This window comes from Malaclemys terrapin, chromosome 9, assembly GCF_027887155.1.
Source record: "Malaclemys terrapin pileata isolate rMalTer1 chromosome 9, rMalTer1.hap1, whole genome shotgun sequence".
Classification (NCBI taxonomy): Eukaryota; Metazoa; Chordata; order Testudines; family Emydidae; genus Malaclemys; species Malaclemys terrapin.
Window position 1 is genome coordinate 1,848,103 of NC_071513.1, and position 19,307 is coordinate 1,867,409.

General features: G+C 43.5%; 1 protein-coding gene across 5 annotated transcripts in view; it reads left to right on the plus strand.

The window, feature by feature from the left end:
- HTR2C (5-hydroxytryptamine receptor 2C) overlaps positions 1-19,307 on the plus strand; it is a 436,136-nt gene that overhangs the window by 402,501 nt on the left and 14,328 nt on the right. For 4 of the 5 annotated variants that reach the window (XM_054038881.1, XM_054038880.1, XM_054038879.1 and 1 more), the window contains one exon: positions 13,689-13,889. The exons of the other annotated variant lie outside the window; for it this stretch is intronic. In XM_054038881.1, the coding sequence (XP_053894856.1) occupies positions 13,689-13,889 (201 nt within the window). The remainder of the gene's footprint in view (positions 1-13,688; positions 13,890-19,307) is intronic. 5 annotated transcript variants of the gene reach the window in all.

Sequence of the window (19,307 nt, forward strand, 5' to 3'; positions counted from 1 at the left end):
CTGTGTTTCCAGGTGTACTGACAGATATCAGTTTCTCAATATTCTTTTTCATACATAGAAATGTGTTTAAAAAATTAGTCTTCTGCAAACCCATGAGTTATGAGGCAATGGAAGACTGTTGCCTAAAGTGCAAATCACTAAATCTACTGCTAACATCACAATTACAATCAAATCTACAGAATAAATTCATACTCAGAATTACGCACTTCAGGATGGAGCCATAAACTTCTGTCAGAGTGATGTTGCGTGAGCTTGCTACTTGCAAAAACCTTTAGTCAACAGAACAGATATACCCGAGGCAGCAGTCCTGCAAGATTTCCAAGCATCACTCTGCCCTGGAAAGATAACTGCTAGGGCTGTGAATGTAATTCTCCTCCCATGACCATGACATGGACTCAGTAATCTTTGACACAGTCTGTTTATTTATAGAAATATACACGAAGTCCTGTTTCTCTGAACAGCATTAAAAACATACAACAAACAGGCTTCTGCAGAAATCCACTCCACCCTGGGCCCGGGAAATGACCATCCCTCTGCTTCCTGGCCAGGGTCTCACACAACTGCTCCTGCTTACTCACTACAACTGCTTAAACACACAACCTTGTTACAGGCCCCAACCCCTGGATTTATACCCAGGGGACCCCATTAGCTCCATCCTCTGCCCTGGCCACCTGGCAGGCCAGATCTCTGAACATCCCTGTTGAAATGTGGCCCATAGGCCCAGAGTTGGTTGCAGTATCCAGTCATGGTCTCACTTAATACCACCTCCTTACTCTTACTCAATATTACCCTGCTTTGGCATCCAGTGATCACATTTTCCCTGCTAGCTACCACATCACCTTGGGAGCTCTTGCTCCGTTGGTTAGCTAGTGTGATCGCCACGTCCTTTTCAGATCACCGCTTTTCTAGGATACAGTCCCCAATCCTATGAGTGTGACCTACATTCGATATTCCTAGATGTCAGATCTTGCATTTAGCTAGGTTAAAATGTGTATTGATCAAAGGAGCCCATCAAGGGATCCAGCTTGGTCTCTGTTGCTATTGTATAACTGCCATTACTTTTTGTGGTTAGTTAACCAGTTTTTAATCCATTTAATATGGGATACATTGATTTGTACAGTGCTCATCCGGGACTACATACCTTACAGAAGTCTAAGGATATTATGTCAACAACATTATCTTTAGCAACCAAACTTGTGATCTCATCAAAAACAGTATCAGTTTGTCTGCCAATACCTGTTTTCCATAAAACCATATTGATTGGTATTAATTGTGATACCATCCCTTAATTCTTTACTGATTGTGTCCCATATCAACCTTTCCAGGATTTTGCCTGGATGGATAAGATGCCAGTCTAGCCAGCTAATAGCCATCCCATTTACGCTTTTAAAATATTGACATGAAGGGAGCCTTTCTCCAATCCCCTGGAACTTATTCATTGTTTCAAGCTTCATTTAAAAAATAACATTAATGGTTCAGAGATTTCCTTAGCCAATTCTTTTAATACTCCTAGATGCAAGTTATCCAATTGTGAGGGTTTAAAAAAGTTTTTTATTAACTTCAGTAGTTGCTGTTTAAGAACATAAGAATGGCCATACTAGGTCAGACCAAAGGTCCCTCTAGCCCAGTATCTTGTCTTCTGACATTGGCCAATGCCAGGTGCCCCAGAGAGAATGAATAGAATAGGTAATCAAGTGACCCATCCCCTGTTGCCCATTCCCAGCTTCTGGCAAACAGAGGCTAGGGACACCGTCCCTGCCCCTCCTGGCTAATAGCCATTGATGGAACTGTCCTCCATTAATTTATCTAGTTCTTTTTTTGAACCCTGTTATAGTCCTGGCCTTCACAACATCCTCTGGCAGAGAGTTCCACAGGTTGACTGCACTGTGTGAAGAAATACTTCCTTTTGTTTGTTTGTTGTAAACCTGTTGCCTCTTAATTTCATTTGGTGACCCCGAGTTCTTGTGTTATAAAGAGTAAATATTTCCTTATTTGCTTTCTCCACGCCAGTTATGGTTTTTTAGACCTCTATCATATCCCCCCTTAGTCATCTCTTTTCGAAGCTAAAATGTTCCAGTCCTATTAATCTCTCCTCATATGGAAGTTGTTCCATACCCCTAATCATTTTCATTGCCGTTTTCTGAACCTTTTCCAATTCCAATATATCTTTTTTGAGATGGGGCGACCACATCTGCACGCAATATTCAAGATGTGGGCATACCATGGATTTATATAGAGACAAAATGATATTTGCTGTTTTATTATCTATCCCTTTCTTAATGATTCCCAACATTCTGTTCGCTTTTTTGACTGCTGCTGCACATAGAGTGGATGTTTTCAGGGAACTATCCACAATGACTCCAAGATCTCTTTCGTGAGTGGTAACCGCTAATTTAGACCCCATCATTGTATATGTATAGTTGGGATTATGTTTTCCAATGTGCATTACTTTGAATTTCATCTGCCATTTTGTTGCCCAGCCACCCAGTTTGGAGAGATCCTTTTGTAGCTCTTTGCAGTCTCCCGGGGACTTAACTATCTTGAGTAGTTTTGTATCATCTGCAAATTTTGCCACCTCACTGTTTACGCCTTTTTCCAGATCATTTATGAATATGTTGAATAGCACTGGGCCTAGTACAGACCCCTGGGGAACATCACTATTTACCTCTCTCCATTCTGAAAACTGACGTTTATTCCTACCCTAGGAATAATTTAGGACCATTTAGCATCCTCTCTAGTTATTGATGAAGTAGAACATATTTCATTATCACTGTAATACATGAAAACATCATCCAGCTTCTTTCCAAATACAGAACCGAATCTAGCCTACATCAGGATTGTCAATGTTATCATCTTTAGGGATGTGGGGAGCATGGTTTACTTGTGGAATTGCTGTTGCCATATTGCCAACCCCAGGCATTCAAAAATCATAAAACAGACCCTAAAACATCATGAGATTTTTAAAAATAATACATTTAGGGTAATTTTTATTCATCTTGTTTTTTGGCTCCTTAGGGCATCACATTTTAAAGTTTTTCTCCAAAAACATGAGGGCTAGAAGCTTGCGGGGTTTTTAAATGAAAGCTGAGATTCTGGTTTAATAACATGACTCCAGGAGCTTGGTATTTAAGAAAAGAACCATGAGACTCATAATAAAATCATGAAAGTTTGCAGCACTGCCCTTGAGTCCTGCTGCTCCTGTAGTCAGAACACTTGTCCACCCTGTAAAAAGATCCCAAGTGCACTCTGTTCTGTAAAAGAAGAGGGTAATCATTGACAATTGCAATGATTAAACAAGGTATTTGGCACCTCTCAACTATGATGAAGACTTTTACATATGCTCATTTATATGACTCACAAGATGACAGGGATATTTCTGAATTGGTTGTCTGTGGACGCAAGTTAGAAGGAAGTAAATTAGTGAAAGAGAAATACATAGTTTTACATCCAGTGATGTGGTGTTTCAGGCTTACAAATACTTTGCTCTTCAGATAAGAGAGAGGAATGAGAGTCATTAAAGCCTTAAGATCCCTAGAGAATAATGCAGAGCAGTAATGTTAAAACTGTATGTAATTGCTTTCTATTTTTGTATAGTCTGTGGCAGCTATGAAACTTTAAAGTGAATATCAGAAAGTATGGTTAATAGAAAATGCTTCAATTGCAATATATTACTGCTGCATAAAACATCTTCTGTGCTTTTAACAAGGGAGATAGCACAGGTTTTTTCCCCACACTACATGACTTCTCAGCCTGGAATGTTTTAAAGAATCTGAGAAGTGGCAGAATCTGTCTGAAAGCGGCAGATTAGGAAAGAATTTCGTAGGCTTGTGTCCCCTGGGAATTGCACATGGATGAAGACATACTGGACTAAAAGCTGCCCCAGTAACATGTGTGCAAACCGAGTGAAAGCTATAATTGAGTATTGTAGCATTGCCCTCTCATTAAGTAAATGAATCCGAGAGGCTGGTAATCACAAACTGAAAAGAATATATAGCCTCATTTCCCATGGAACCGGGAAAAACCTCTTCTGTATTCTTCCAGCCAGCTCTTGGGATAAGTGGCAGGCTATGTGGGTTTTCTTTGAGTAGTGTATATTCTGGTTTGATTTGGATAACGAGACTCTAGAGAATGATCAAGATGTGCTTACAACACGCCACACTCCCTCATTAGCATCCACTGGGACCGCCATGTATATATGGCATACAGTAAACCAGGCTGGAATTCATGCTCATTTCCCCCAGTTTTTTGGGAAGGAACATCAGGCCCTGTTTGTAGTTGGAGCAGAACGTGAAAAAATAAGAATATAAAGCAGGAAGCGATTTAAACAGAGAAATGTGGGAAAATTTGCACTTCGTGCCAAGACAATAAACAGTAAATGAGGTTGTACCTGACCAGTAAACATCTCTGAGTCTGTGTATTCTGCAGCACCTCACTCTTGGCCTGTGTTACCTGTGTTGAGCTGAGCCCAAAAGGAAAAAAATAAATTAATTTCATGTGGGGCTTTGAAAGCTGCTTTTTATCCTCCCTGGCTCTGATCTAAGCACAGTGTTTGTTACAAACCCACTCCTACACCTGAGCCTTCCCAAATCCCGCTTTACTGCTGGGAGCAAAGTGGCCACTGGACCTTACTATGTGTTTTCCACAGAAAATTTCTGAAGCCAAATTGATTAATTGTAGAAAACTCTTTGTTTTGCCATCTTGTGAATACGTATGTTGTCACTGGGTCTAATACAGCATTTGGCTCGAGTGTCCCACTGCATGGTCACAGTGAGCAGGCATGGAGAAAAATACAGTACTTGGCGGATTGCTCTAAAAACCGCAGTAACTGTGCACGTGCAGTGTTCATGCCTCCGAATTAAACACAGTGCGCCAAACTGAGCCCGGGCATAAGCAAGTCACACTCAGATGATGGTAAGACCTCAATGGAAGCCAAACCCTGCTCACACAAGGGATGAGTTTGGTCTGCAATCTCTATTTTCATTTCTTTTCAAATTGCCCAAGCTATTGGATGATATTATAGACAAAGTGACATGCCAGATAGGAGAAAAAGTCACTTTACACGTTGCCCCTGCCTGCCTGTCCCCTTTGCTGGTGGAGCTAAGAAGTAGGATTAACAGCAGTCTTGCAATAGGCAGCATTTTCTCCAGTCCTCACCAGAGAGAACATTAGCAAGTACGGATGGAGGAAGTCTGGATCAAGTAATCCTCTCAGGTGCCCATGCTGAAAGAGTGTGTTTTGCCCATGATCCGTTGCTTTGGGAACACCTCCTTTTGTAGAGCTAGGTATACAATTTACCCTTCTGTATGCTAGGCCTTCTCTTCCTTGTCTAGAGAGAAACAGTGGAAAACTCACAGGTTTTTGATTTAGAGTTTGGGTCATTTCCCTCAATTTTGCATCCTCCATGTTTCTTTCCATTTGAAGACTCTGGTGTAATGTGTTTTTTCGAAACAGCAACTCATACAAATCGGAGTGATTCTGTGTTTCATTGTGAGTGACTACCAGATGGTATTCACCGAAGAGTTCTGAAGGAACTCAACTATGAAATTGCAGAACTATTAACTGTGGTTTGTAACCTATCACTTAAATCAGCCTCTATACCAAATGACTGCAGATAGGTAATTGGCACCAATTTTTTTAAAAGGCTCCAGAGGCGATCCTGGCAATTACAGGCCAGTGAGCCTAACTTCAGTACCAGGTAAATTAGTAACAACTATAGTAAAGAACAGAATTATCAGAGACACAGATTAACATGATTTGTTGGGGAAGAGTCAACATGACATTTGTAAAGGAAAATCATGCTTCACCTATCTACTAGAATTCTCTGAGTGGGTCAACAAACATGTGGACAAGGGTGATAGACTTTCAGAAAGCCTTTGACAAGGTCCCTCACCAAAGGCTCTTAAGCAAAGTAAGCTGTCATGGGATAAGAGGGAAGATTCTCTCATGGATCAGTAGCTGGTTAAAAGATAGGAAACAAAGGGTAGGAATAAATGGTCAGTTTACACAGTGGAGAGCGGTAAACAGTGAGGTCCCCCAAGGTTCTGTACTGGGACCAGTGCTGTTCAACATATTCATAAATGATCTGGAAAAGGGAGCAAACAGTGAGGTTGCAAAGTTTACAGATAATACAAGAGTATTCAAGATAGGTAAGTCCAAAGCAGACTGCAAAGAGTTACAAAAGATCTCACAAAACTTGGTGACTGGGCAACAAAATGGCAGATGAAATTCAATGTTGATAAACGCAAAGTAATGCACATTGGAAAACATAATCCCAACTATACATACAAAGTGAATGTCTGGATTAGCTGTTACTCGTCGAGAACGAGATCTTGGAGTCATCGTGGATAGTTCTCTGAAAACATCCACTCAATGTGCAACGGCAGTCAAAAAAGCCAACAGAATGTTAGGAACTGTTAGGAAATGGATAGGTAATAGGAGATAAAATATTATATTGCCTCTATAAATCCATGATGTGACCACACCTTGAAAACTGCGTGCAAATCTGGTCACCCCATTTCAAAAAAGATATATTGGAACTGGAAAAAGTACAGAGAAGGGCAACAAAAATGGTGAGGGGTATGGAACAGCTTCCATATGAGGAGAGATTAAAAAGACTGGGAGTCTTCAGTTTGGAAAAGAGATGACCAATGTGGGAGAGGGTATGATCGAGGTCTATAAAATCATGACTGGTGTGGAAAAAATGAATAAGGAAGTGTTATTTACTCCTTCCCATAACACAAGAACTAGAATCCATCAGGGGCTCGTTCACCTGCACATCTACCAATGTGAGATATGCCATCATGTGCCAGCAATGCCCCTCTGCCATGTACATTGGCCAAACCGGACAGTCTCTACGCAAAAGAATTAATGGACACAAATCTGACATCAGGAATCAAAATACTCAAAAACCAGTGGGAGAACACTTTAACCTGTCTGGTCATTCAGTGACAGACCTGCGGGTGGCTATATTACAACAGAAAAACTTCCAAAACAGATTCCAACGAGAGACTGCTGAGCTAGAATTGATATGCAAACTAGACACAATCAACTCCGGTTTGAATAAGGACTGGGAATGGCTGAGCCATTACAAACATTGAATCTATCTCCCCTTGTAAGTAGTCTCACACTTCTTATCAAACTGTCTGTACTAGGCTAGCTTGATTATCACTTCAAAAGTTTTTTTTCTCTTAATTAATTGGCCTCTCAGAGTTGGTAAGACAACTCCCACCTGTTTATGCTCTCTGTATGTGTGTATATATATCTCCTCAATATATGTTCCATTCTATATGCATCTGAAGAAGTGGGCTGTAGTCCACGAAAGCTTATGCTCTAATAAATTTGTTCGTCTCTAAGGTGCCACAAGTACTCCTGTTCTTTTTGCGGATACAGACTAACACGGCTGCTACTCTGAAACAAGAACTAGGGGACACCGAGTGAAATTAATACACCGCAGGTTTAAAACTAACATAAGGAAGTTCTTCTTTACACAATGCATAGTAAACCTGTGGAACTCATTGCCAGGGGATGTTGTGAAGGCTAAAAGTATAAGTGGGTTCAAAAAAGAATTAGATAAATTCATAAATTCCAATTCAATGGCTATTAGCCAAGATAGTCAGGCATGCAACCCTCTGCACTGGGTATCCCTAAACCTCTGACTGCTAAAATCTGGATTTGGACGACAGGGCGTGGATCACTCATAAATTGCTCTGTTCTGTTCACTCCTTCTGAAGCATCTGGCACCGGCCACTGTTGGAAGACGAGACAGTGAGTTAGATGGACCATTGGTTCTTATGTTCTTATGAATATTTAGCACCCCTCCATTTGCTATGCCTAGGATGAATTCAGTTGCCTCCAGCTGCAGTTACTGGTAGTTCTGCTGCTGAAGTGGTGAAAAGCACAATGAAGATGATAGTGCACATAATTTATATATTACATTTCAATCACTGATATCAAAGTGCTTAATGAAGGTGATTAAACACAATTGGCCCACTTGTACAGATGGCGAAATTGAGGTGCAAAAAGGTTAGGAAAATTGTCCTGGGTCAGCAAGTCCAGGGAGATAGAACTGGTCTGGAATTATCCATCAAAATGTTATTTTGATGGAAAAGGTAGTTTCTGGTCCATATACTCTGTAAGAAAAATTGAAATGAAATATTTCATTTAAGGTGATCTCGATATTAATATGTGTCTGCCTGAACAGCTGTGGTGCCCCCTGGGAGTTGTAGTTCAGGTGCTCCAAGCCTCCATTCTCCCCTAGGGGCTAAATTCCCTGGCTGGACTACGTCTCCGATGATGCATTGCAGGCTTCACTCTGGGTGAGCGACACTGGTGCATTGTGGAATTACCATGAACATGGTGCATCATGGGAGATGTAGTCTGGCCAAAGAGCCCGCCCAACAGGGAAGGCTGGGGGCTCGAGACACTGTGTCACCTTAGGCGGATGCAATCCAATGTCAAAACAAGTTTGAACAAAATGTTTAGACATTTCCAAATTCAGAATTTTTTGGAACTTCTATTCTGTACAAAATTTCAATACTTTGATTTTGTATTTCAATTCGGGGCAGAAACAAATGATGAAATATCAGAATTGCCCAGGTGACAGAAATTCCAGTTTTCACACAGCTCTAGAGATGGAGCTGGGAATGAAAGCCAGGTCTCCAGGCGACAAGTCTGGCATCCTTTCTGCTCGCCCATGCTAGAAGCAGGACAGCCTCCTGCAAGGGGAAGGTGGACTCCACTGCCACACACATGAGTTGCACAGAGCCCAGCGTAATCTTGTTTTTAAGTTCTGTCCTGTTGGGCCTGACCCACAGCCCACTGAAGTCAGCAGGCAGACTCCCACTGCCATCACTCAGCTTTGAATCAGACCCTTTGTGCAGCAGGTCAGGCTGGTTTCGCTTTCACTAAAGTGATCTGGGAACCTGGAGGGAGAAACCTCCTCTGTGCACCTGGTGCTGCTAGTTCATGATTCAGCCCCACACGCTGTGCCCACTCTCACACCAGTGAGGCAGCTGTAGAATTCGAGTGCCAGACGCCGGATTGACGGCTTCTCCTGGCACAGAATGTTGTCTCTAACACACAGGCCTTCTGCCAATTTCACTGCCCATTTTTGCTTTATTAGTTGTCATCACAAGGATGCCTATAAATGGAGTTGGATTTTCTCCATTCTGACTGTTGAACTCATGCTGAAGACACTGCTCTGGGAGGTTGAGCTGTCAGTACATCACGACTGAGAGTGAGACGCTGCGGTGAACCGAAGGATACCGATTAACCCAAGCCATAGAACTTTGAGCTGCTTCTGAAAGTTCGGTGCTGCCAAAGTGCAGGCTGTTCGGAATCCAGGGAGTTGGTTCTGTCCGTTTTTCTGGAGCAAAATTCAGATTAAGGTGCGAGTTTGGCTTGGAGACACACTTGTCCATGTACTGAAGTGTAAAGGTGTTTGGAGCGAGGGATCCAGTTATTATTGACCCACCCATTTGCACGTCTAATAACGGTGTCGTGGCCATTTCTTGAGACTTGCCAGTCAAACGGAAATGAAAAAAGACCAAGGGAGTTGTTAACTTCGGTGAGTAAATTATTTCTGGGGAAAAGAAAATGTAAGATTAAAATAAACAAGTTGCTATTCTCCTTAGTCTGTATCCTTGTCCAGTCACATGGCACAGCTACCTTGTACCTCTGATTCCATTTCATATGAAATGACAGCTGGCGTCCTTTGCTCTTTCTTACCAAGATGACTGGCGTTGTACTCTGGGTAGGTGTTTTTCATATGCACAGACTGTTCTTACTGAAAACTAATTGCTTGTGTGGCTTGGGCATACCTTGTGACCTGTTGTCTGAAGGCCTAGTCAAATGTTAGAAGCAGCCACCGAGCCCCAGACGTCATAAGAGTGACATTTTTAATAACTTAAGGAACACCCTGAGAACGTGAAGTGTCTCTGCTGACATATAATTGTCACTGCAGCGTAAGCACATCCTGGGGCCCTGGACTCATAAAGATGGACAGGATTAGTCTGTGGGAAGACTTGGGTGATCACCTTGACTTGATGCCAGCCTGCAGATTTATCCAGATAGCAGCTCTGTGCAAAGCCTCTTCTCAGCTTCCCATAACAAAGTGCTGTGGTGTCTGCCCCAGGGCTGGATTTCTGCTGCCCCAGGACTACTAGCAATGCCAGCCTGCAGCCAGGCCTGGAAACAACGGCTGTCCCTTTTGCTGCCCCTAATACTTTACTTCCTGCACCATTGCTTGTTCTGCCTCAGGGGCAGAGCTGACCCTAACAGGCACCAATGGTGGGAGCTGAGGGGTTGAAAAAAGAAAAGAGGCACAAAAAGCTTTTTATCATGAAATGATACAGCAAAATCGGCTGCCGGAGCTCTCTTGACTGTATATAATAAACCTCAGCAGGCAGAATTCACCCACATGACGACCGTGTCATTAATTGTATTGGGCAGGAAGGAGAGTGTTTTGTTAAGACACACTGGGGGCACTAAGGAGGCCTGCTTCCCGGGCTGGTGTGCCCAGATTTCCTGATGATCAGTGCAGCACTGTGCCTGGCGGGGTGAGAGGGGTAACCAATTGGAATGCAAATATTATTCCCTTACTTTCTGAGCAGAGACTCATGTAAAGATCCATTCATCTGATACCTATTCACCAGTCCCACTTCATCCTCCTCAGCATGCGGTCATGTTCAAATAGTTCCTGATTTCATTGTATATTCTGATTTCATTCATTAAGCTGCTGGTGTGCTGACACCACTGCCTGTCATGCTGATCAGTAGTGTCTCATTATTTCCTGGCACTTCCCCATTGGCCTGTCTGTACCAATCCATTGTCTCTTGTCTTCGATCAAAAGCGCTTTGGTGCAGGCACTGTCTTTTTGTGTGTACAGCGCCTAGCACAGTGCAGTCCTGGTCCGAGACTGGAGCTCCTAGGCACAATGTAATTCATGCAATAATCATAATTCTTCAGTTCCTATACTCGTCTCTTACTTAAGTCCATATGAGAAAGGCAGCTCCTAGAAACGCCTACTAAAAAGACTGGCAAGGCATTAACTGTGACTGACGATGTTTTAGCCTGGGCCGGCAGCTGCTGGCAAGGGCTTGGGGCTTATATTGATCTACTGAACCACATGAAGGGAATCAGAGTCTCTCTTTCCAGCGTTGTGTAAGCCACCTCCCGGCGTTAATTGGTATTCAGAATATGATCATTAAAGCTCCAGCAAATCTGAACTGCACTCTGCTAATGCTTTGACCTCAATTCAGGTTGGTCGCAGGGACATCCCAGGCGTGGGTTAGCGCAGGAGATTTACCATTTGATCTATGGTAAAGGTGCTTAAGCCTCTTATAAACTGGGTTAGTCATAAGTTAATCATGTTCCATTTCATTGGATTTTATATCACACAGACACCTTCAGCGACAGCTGTTCCAGCAGCCAGGGCTTTTACCTCACCTCCTCTCCGAAGGGTCTCTAGGTATGTCTACACTGGAATAAAAGATCCGCAGCATGGCTTGGGCTCTGGGGCTCAGGCTGCGAGGACATTGCTGTGTAGACATTCCGGCTGGAGCCCAGGCTCTGGGACCCTCCCCTCTTGCGGGGTCCCAGCCTGAGCCTAAACATCTACACAGCAATGTTACTGCTGCCCCGGGCCAGCCGCGGGTGTTTACTCGCTGTGTAGCCATACCCTGAGTGCTTGCTCCTCTAAACTAATTATCCACCACTTCCTGCTTGTTCCAAAAGAAGCCAGACGACTGGATGCCACCGAGCAGGACTCAGGGTGGCCAACTCAGCAGGGCAACAGGTTGGTGTGCAGCCAAGATCTTCCTGGGGGTGAGAATGAACATAGGCCTCTGATCCCCAGGGAAACGCAGACACATGACAAATGACAAGCACTAGAAACGCGTGCGCTTTCTGCTGTCGGAGCACCCCCTACTGTGCTGTGGGTCTCCCTGGGGTTGGGAAACAGGCATCCAATGAGCTGAGCGAGGACAGCGGTGGTCTCCAGAAAGACGGGCGGTTATATCAATCAGGGACTTTGGCCTAGGTGAGTTCCCAGTGAATGATACCACAAGTTCAAGGAACGTTATGTTAATGGGGCTGGTATCCAGTAAGGAGGAGCGTAGGCCTGGAGTCAGGTCTCCTGAGTTCTGTCCCAGCTCAGCACCAATTCAGGATTGTAACTTAAGCATATGAGAAATTTCATTTACTTCAGTGGGGCTATGCACACATGCTGAAAATTAGACATGTGCTCAAGTAACTCCCAGAACTGGAGCCTCACGGCATGGCCTTTGGCCAGCGACTCAGCTAGTCCCTCCCTCAGTTCTCCCACTTGTACGATGGGGCTAATGTATCTTTTTCCACTCTGACACGTTCTCTTGCTAGTTGTTCCTGATCTTCACTTTGCCAATTTTAAATCATTTAATTTGGTTCAATTCATTTCAGATTTCATGAAGTGCAAGGAAACTCTGGGCTCTGTCCTGCTTGGTTACCCATTTAACAAAGGTTTCAGTGAGGTTCTGACCAACCTTCCTGGTTTTCCATTAATGGGAGGCCGGGGGGGTAGGTAGGATGTGGCATCGCTCTTACTGAAGAGTTGATTCTATAGCTGATATATTTAATCCTCCCTGGCTGAGATATAGAACAGGCTGGTGTGAAAACTGCCTGAAATATCAGTGTTCTGAATAATGAACAACTTGCTGTTGATGGCGGAATACCTTATTATTCAAATCTTCGGGCACCTCTCATGTTTGCAGCTGCTGTAGACACGATTGATTAAATTGTTTTGATAGGTGAGATGGAAGCCCAGAGGTTGGCAGGACGTGTCATTGATCTGTTACAATCCATTCTGAGCATTAACGCATGCAGAGTATCAGACAAAAATCAATTGTCTCCCAGCCTTAATTTAAATAGCGATGTCCCCTGAGGATCCTTCTGGGGCAGTTTTATTCTCAGGCTGTACTTCACTACTTAGTGAACTGATTAATAATTGTAGACACCCCTACTAGCCATGTGCCAACAGCAGTCAGATGAACCTATCTGCTCAATTCAGGTTGCTAGTGTATTCACTTTTGTAAATCATAATACTTCGCACTTTACAGCTTCAAACGCCCTGCTGTGAGGCAGGTAAGCATTATTCAGGTACTGCAACAGCCCAAGCTGGGAAGCACATTTAAAGCTGAATTCAGAGCTAGCGGTACCAGTCAGCTTATAGAAAAGGTACCTTACACCCTTTGAAGAGAAAGCTTGAAGCAAATATGTATTGGTACGGGTCCCAATAGGGAGTGGTACTCTCTGGTCTCAAGCAGATTGAATAGCATATTGCAATATGCAGCCCTTGGTTTAATGAAAGCCTGGGTGAGATGAAAAACCAGGGGTATATAGAATTAAGCTGGGACCCAAAGGCATTCCCGACTCAACAGTTCAGCATGGTCAGGATTCTGTTGTGTTTAGGGAACAATAATGCAAGTGACCGAAAATAGATACCTGGGAAATGCTGAGAATTTGCTGGACACCTGGAGCTAGGGACTGAGTAGATGTAGATGTTGGAGGTGGTTTCCCTGTCATCCACATTCATGCACCCCTTAAAAGTATGTCATTGGCTTAAAATACCAGACCACTTTGATTATAAATGATGACCTAGCTTCTCAAATCATTTTCTTCTCCTTTTCCTTTCATTTCTCTTCTCTGTGTTTCAGATTCTGCTTGGCCTTTGCCTAAACAATTGTGTCCTGTATGGATTTCCCTAGATGTGCTCTTTTCAACTGCATCTATCATGCATCTCTGTGCCATCTCTCTTGATCGGTACGTAGCAATACGCAATCCTATTGAGCACAGCCGCTTCAATTCCCGCACCAAGGCTATTATGAAAATTGCTGCAGTTTGGACCATATCGATAGGTAAGCAACGTGGCTCACACTCCAACTGTGTCTTATTGAGTAACTAACTTGGTTACACCTCTTTTCCATTGGGATTTTTAAGAGGTTGCACGTTCACCTGGGCTGCATGAGTAAATGTAATGAATGGGAAGTAGAAATATTTTGTTCTGATTGGCTAGTGATACTAAGCAATGCTATCTGAGAACACCACTGCTTTTGATGGTCAAGCATCACTGCATCATACATACCAGTATGCCAGTAAACACCATAAACAGACACAACACAAACAAAAGGGGCAATAAAACTGCTGTGCAAAGAAAGCAGTAGGGGATGGAAAAGGACATTAGAGAAGAATCTGAAAGTAAAACAGCCCACTGCAAAGAGAGGACCCACTTCAATAAAAGAAAACCCCTGGTACAATAAGGAGGAAACAATAGCAAGGTGAGTCCCCAATGGCAGGAGTTGATTCCAAGTGGAGGGGGGTTAGTTTTGGGAAGAAATACTAAAATGTTTCACAGTTTTGTAGGAAAGAGGAATTTGTGGCAAGAAGAATTGTAGGATGGTTTTCTTTGCTCTGCTATATTGTCTTGCTCGTATAAACGGCAGTTGGGGCAAGATTCCAAATGTGACTGGAAGTCCCTTCCCCCCCGTTACACCCTGCTGGGCTTGTGTGCTGCGAGAAAAATATATACTGTATCTTGGCTCTTGGAGGAGTTCAAGGTACCCCTCTACAGTGAGCTATCCTTCACTGGAATGACGATATGACATACGTCTACAATGCTGTAGAGGCCACTTTGTAAGTGTTGGCCATGGATGTACAGAAAATGACAGATAACGATGTTGCATGTTTGAATTTATAATAATGATTCAAGATCATCAAACAACAGTCTCAAATGGAATTATTTAATCAAAGATTATCAGTCAAAGATTACTACCGCATTATACAGAAAGAAAAGATACGTCACCACTCTGTATGTAGGGTGAAGAGCTGGCCCCTGTAAGTGGTGGGATGCTGACAGTTTTCATTCCCAGTCTAACCCCCCAAATCTCTTGCCTTTGATAGGGTGTGAGACAAAGCAGTTTCTTTTTGGAGGGAAAAATTACTTTCCCGAGAGGTGTACTGTTTTCAGTATCTTATTTTACCTCATTCCTTACGGAATTTCTTTATGGTGTCTTAGTTTACATGACTGATAAGCTAAAAGGATTTCTAAGTCAATCATTATTATTAAGAGCACCTGTTCTAATAAGCACTTCCTAATGAGTTAAAAACATCTTTCAATGGGTCATTATTTCATAAATCACAGAAAACATTGGCAACAAAATATTCCTTTTCAATTACAGAACAGAATTGGATTATAAGATGCCCCTTATCAATTACCATGCCTTATTTATTATAACATACTTCTGCAGTCTCTTCATTAGCTTTGAGAGGTCCCTTCCCTGAATGCCTGGACTATATTATTAAGGTCGGGGGGAAAGCAGGGAAAAGTTTACACACATTCTATTGTTGAATTTATTTTCCTTGCACTCAGTAGGTTCAACTTAAGGACAAAGAACTTTTCAGTTTCAGTAGGTATAGGGCACTAACTATCTAGATACCCAATGTAAAAAGGATTTTGGTTAATATCATTCCATACTAAAGTGATTTGTAACCCAACACCAGCCAAGTTGTTGATCACTTTGAGCAACACCACTCTATCTGCTGGATATCTAAGCAGAGTAGGTGTGTTCATGTAAATACACTTTGCTCCTGAAGTCTCTCCCTCCCTCCCCCCAGCTAGTTGCCAGGGGAGAATTCATTCAGATCCTGCTTACATCTAAAGAATTGTGAGAGTTTAACTTACAGAAGTCGTAATAGGTTAATGTTTACTAACAATGGGAAATATACTTTCCAAGTCATGAATGAGCCAAGAATACGTGTTAGAAGCCCATGTTTCTGTATGTGCTAGTCCTGCATCAGCTCGCCAAAGAGAGGAAGTCACATGAATACCCTCTGATGAAATTAGATTGTTTAATAAATGGACTCCTTTAAGAAACTTTTAGCTTTGATTTCTCTGAGCAGCCTGTTTGTGGCAGGAAACAAAGCTGCCTCGTTTGGTGCATTACAGGCTGTGTGGAGGGGAGTTCACCTGAAGCTGGCGGCCTGTCTGCCGAAGGCAGAGCTGTGACTTGGGCTCATGCCCACACTAAACAGTCTCACCCAACCTTGGGCCCAAGCACACGGGAGTGAGTGAGGCTGCCTGGTGGAGCCAGGGGCAGGAGTGGGCAAGGCAAGACAGGAAATGGGTGGGGCCTGGCCCCACCACCCTACCAGCGAGGCGGAACCCAGGGAGGAAATGTGACTCAATGGGGTGTCTCTAATGCACAGGGTCTCCCCGGCTGCTCCTGGGGGGGGGGGCAGCTTGTGCATGGCCTCTGCCTCCACACTGCATAGTTACAATCTAGCTTGTGCTTGGCGAATACTGTGTGGGTGCTACCAGAGCTGCACTGGCTGCCCCTTCGTTTCTGGGTGTCACTCAAGGTGTTGGTTGGGTCCTGGCTAACTCAGAACCTTTCCTCTCCTCCCATGCAACAGCTGAGCTCAGCCAAGACCAGAGCGGACAGTCACTGTAGTTCTGTATCCAGGGGTTGGGTGGAGAGGGGGTGCCTTCAACTCTGGAATTCACATCCCGCAGCCAATTTCAACACAGCTAGATTCTCAGCACCTTCAGGGCACGTTGCCACGGACCTGTCTACCTACTGAAGCTTGTTCTGGGGGCTGAGTGTAGGAGAGAGGGGAAAGAGCTCCTAGCATGTTGGCATTTTGTTGCTTTCATTAATAATTTTGTTGCTGTCATCTAAAAACAGCTGACCTCCATAAAACATAGCTGAGGCAGATGTCAGGAAGGTCAGTCAGAATTTTGAGTGAGTCGAAGACCAGAGCATGGACTTTATGACAATTGTTTTGTGATAATAGTATTTGGTATTATCAAAGCACCTTTTATCTCCAGATCGTATGAAAGTCGGTAATGTCCCCATTTCGCAGATGGAGAAACAGAGGCATGAAGAGGTTAATTGCTCACCCCCAATGACAAAGCTAGTCAGTGGCAGGGCTACGGAGCCAAGTGCCCTGACTGCCGGCTCCCTGTTCTCACTCAGTGGCTGTAGGCCAGAGTCGTGCCACATTTTTCCATTTTGATTTTCGTACAGAGAAGCATCTCACTTGCAGTTGTATGTAGAACAGGAGCAGGAGGCAGAAAAGCTCTAAATACGTGTGTGTGAGAGGTGGGGAAAAGCACAAACAAGGTAATATTAGTCAAAAAGAAATTGCCTATTGGAATCCTGAAGTGGGTTTACACACTGTTGCAAGAATACATCGAGCTTTTCAATTCTCAAAATTTGGGGCCTGATCATGTCCTTGCATAGGTCAATGGAGTTTTCCCCTCAGTAAGGACTGAGAAAAAATTGAAAGAGAACTTCAGGATTTGAGCCATTTTTAGGATCCCAGAACTCAGTGTAATATAGACCTTCACATCAGCAATGTTATTTTGTGTTAGACCGATACACCCTTAAATCCAACTTCACACTCACTGCCCTTCTTGTCCTTTGTCCTGACTCACACTGACTGATAACAGAAATGCAGTTTGAGCTTCTTGTTTGTTACCTTATTTATTGGCGTCAACAGAGCTGTTTGTGAGAGTGAGCACGACCCCCAGCACTGTGGGTTTGTGGGAATTCTCCCGAAGGCCCTGTTCTCCACTGCGTCAAAGCTACTCAGATGTAGTAGGTAGTGGCAGCCACAGGAGGCCAGTTGCAGCTCCCTGATCCTCAGCCACCCACCCCCAGAGGAAGTTAGAGCAGGTCTTTTCTAACTTCTCTTGCTGCTGTAAGAACCTTAGGCAGCAGGCCTCTTGCTGTGGAAGAACGTCTAGCTTCTTGGTAGGTATGAGTTTTTCTGTTTCTCTAGCATCCAGCGTATTAATAATAGCAACAAAACGACAAGTCCCCCATTTGCTCTGTTCCAGTTGAGACACAATGCTGCTCTTCGTTATCCATCCCTCGTTCCAGTTTCGGAAGAAGCTTGGTTACACAGCTTGCCTTGCTGGCAATCTCTCCACCTGCCTGTTGGCGCGACACCATTTCAGGCTGGCATAAGGACAACGGAGGTCTCTTGCACTGCATGAGAGCAAAGTAATTGGCACGTCCTGCACACGTTCTGCGTAGCAGGTAGCAGCTGTGACTTCTCTTTGGCATCCTGACATTACATCTTAATGAGCCGCAGACCTTCACATGTCTTGTTGATGTTGTATTAATTGTGAACATCATGGTTTTTTACCATTTCAAGATGATCCCTTGCCAAGCAAAGCTTCTGTGGATTGAAAACATAACAAATAACTAAAGAAAAACAAAACACAGTCAAGCGTGTAGTCAAGTAATGGCTGGGGTATGACATGGACTGTGTTAAAACAAGATCAGTCTCCAAGATTCACATACTATGCTATGCTTTAGGCTTTAGATTGGTATCCTGTTCATCTATGCAATAAAGCACTCACCTTTAAAAAGGATTTCATACCCACATTTAACTGTCTCGGTGTTCCACCTTTTTTATCACTGAGATTTATTTATAGGAATATGAAAAATGACACGTAAAGGAACCGGTAAAAGTACATGCTTATCTCACCTTAAGCAACATTCCACTGTATTTTATAATAGTCCCCTGTTGAGGGCCTGAGCCTTCCATCCTTACTCACGCTGAGTAGAACTTTACTCTGCAAGTTGTTCCAGAGAAGTCATCTTGTGGGCCTCTAGGTAGCGCATCAAAGCCCTATTGATCTCAGAGGGATTACTCATGGAGTAGGGTCCTACTCGATCTGGGGAACACTGGCAGAATAGGGCCTCAAGGGCTAAAGGCAATCGTATTCTTTTTCGGAAGTTTTCCAGCTCACAAGAGAAGGTTACACATAAAAGTAAAGGGAAGGCTGGTGGAACTTGATATATTTGCCCTTCATCTTTTCGTGTGTCATAGTTTTAGAGTAAGTTCACGTTACTTGGATTTGATTTGAATTTATGCCATGAGGTGTTTGATAACTGTCTCAGCAAGGAATTCTTTATGGTAGGGACGGCTGGATCATGGAAGCAGCTCCCATGGACCCTCCGTGCCCTGCAGAGCCTAGTTACCCCTCTGGGATGCTGCACAAACGTGAATCTGTTTGTATACTTGAGCCCTAAGTTAGCAAACAGAGCTGAGGACACATGTTACAAATGTGGCTAATGTGCAGGATGACAGATGGGAAATCTAAATGTGTTACCCAACCCTTGTAATCAAGGTAGGCTGTTCCTGGGTGGGGCCCATGATTTGGAGCCAGAGAGTTATTAACAAATACGAGCTGTCAGTATCAAAGCAAGGGCTAAACAGGCACATTTCACCTTGTCGAAAGCAGAAAATCTCCTGCACAATCC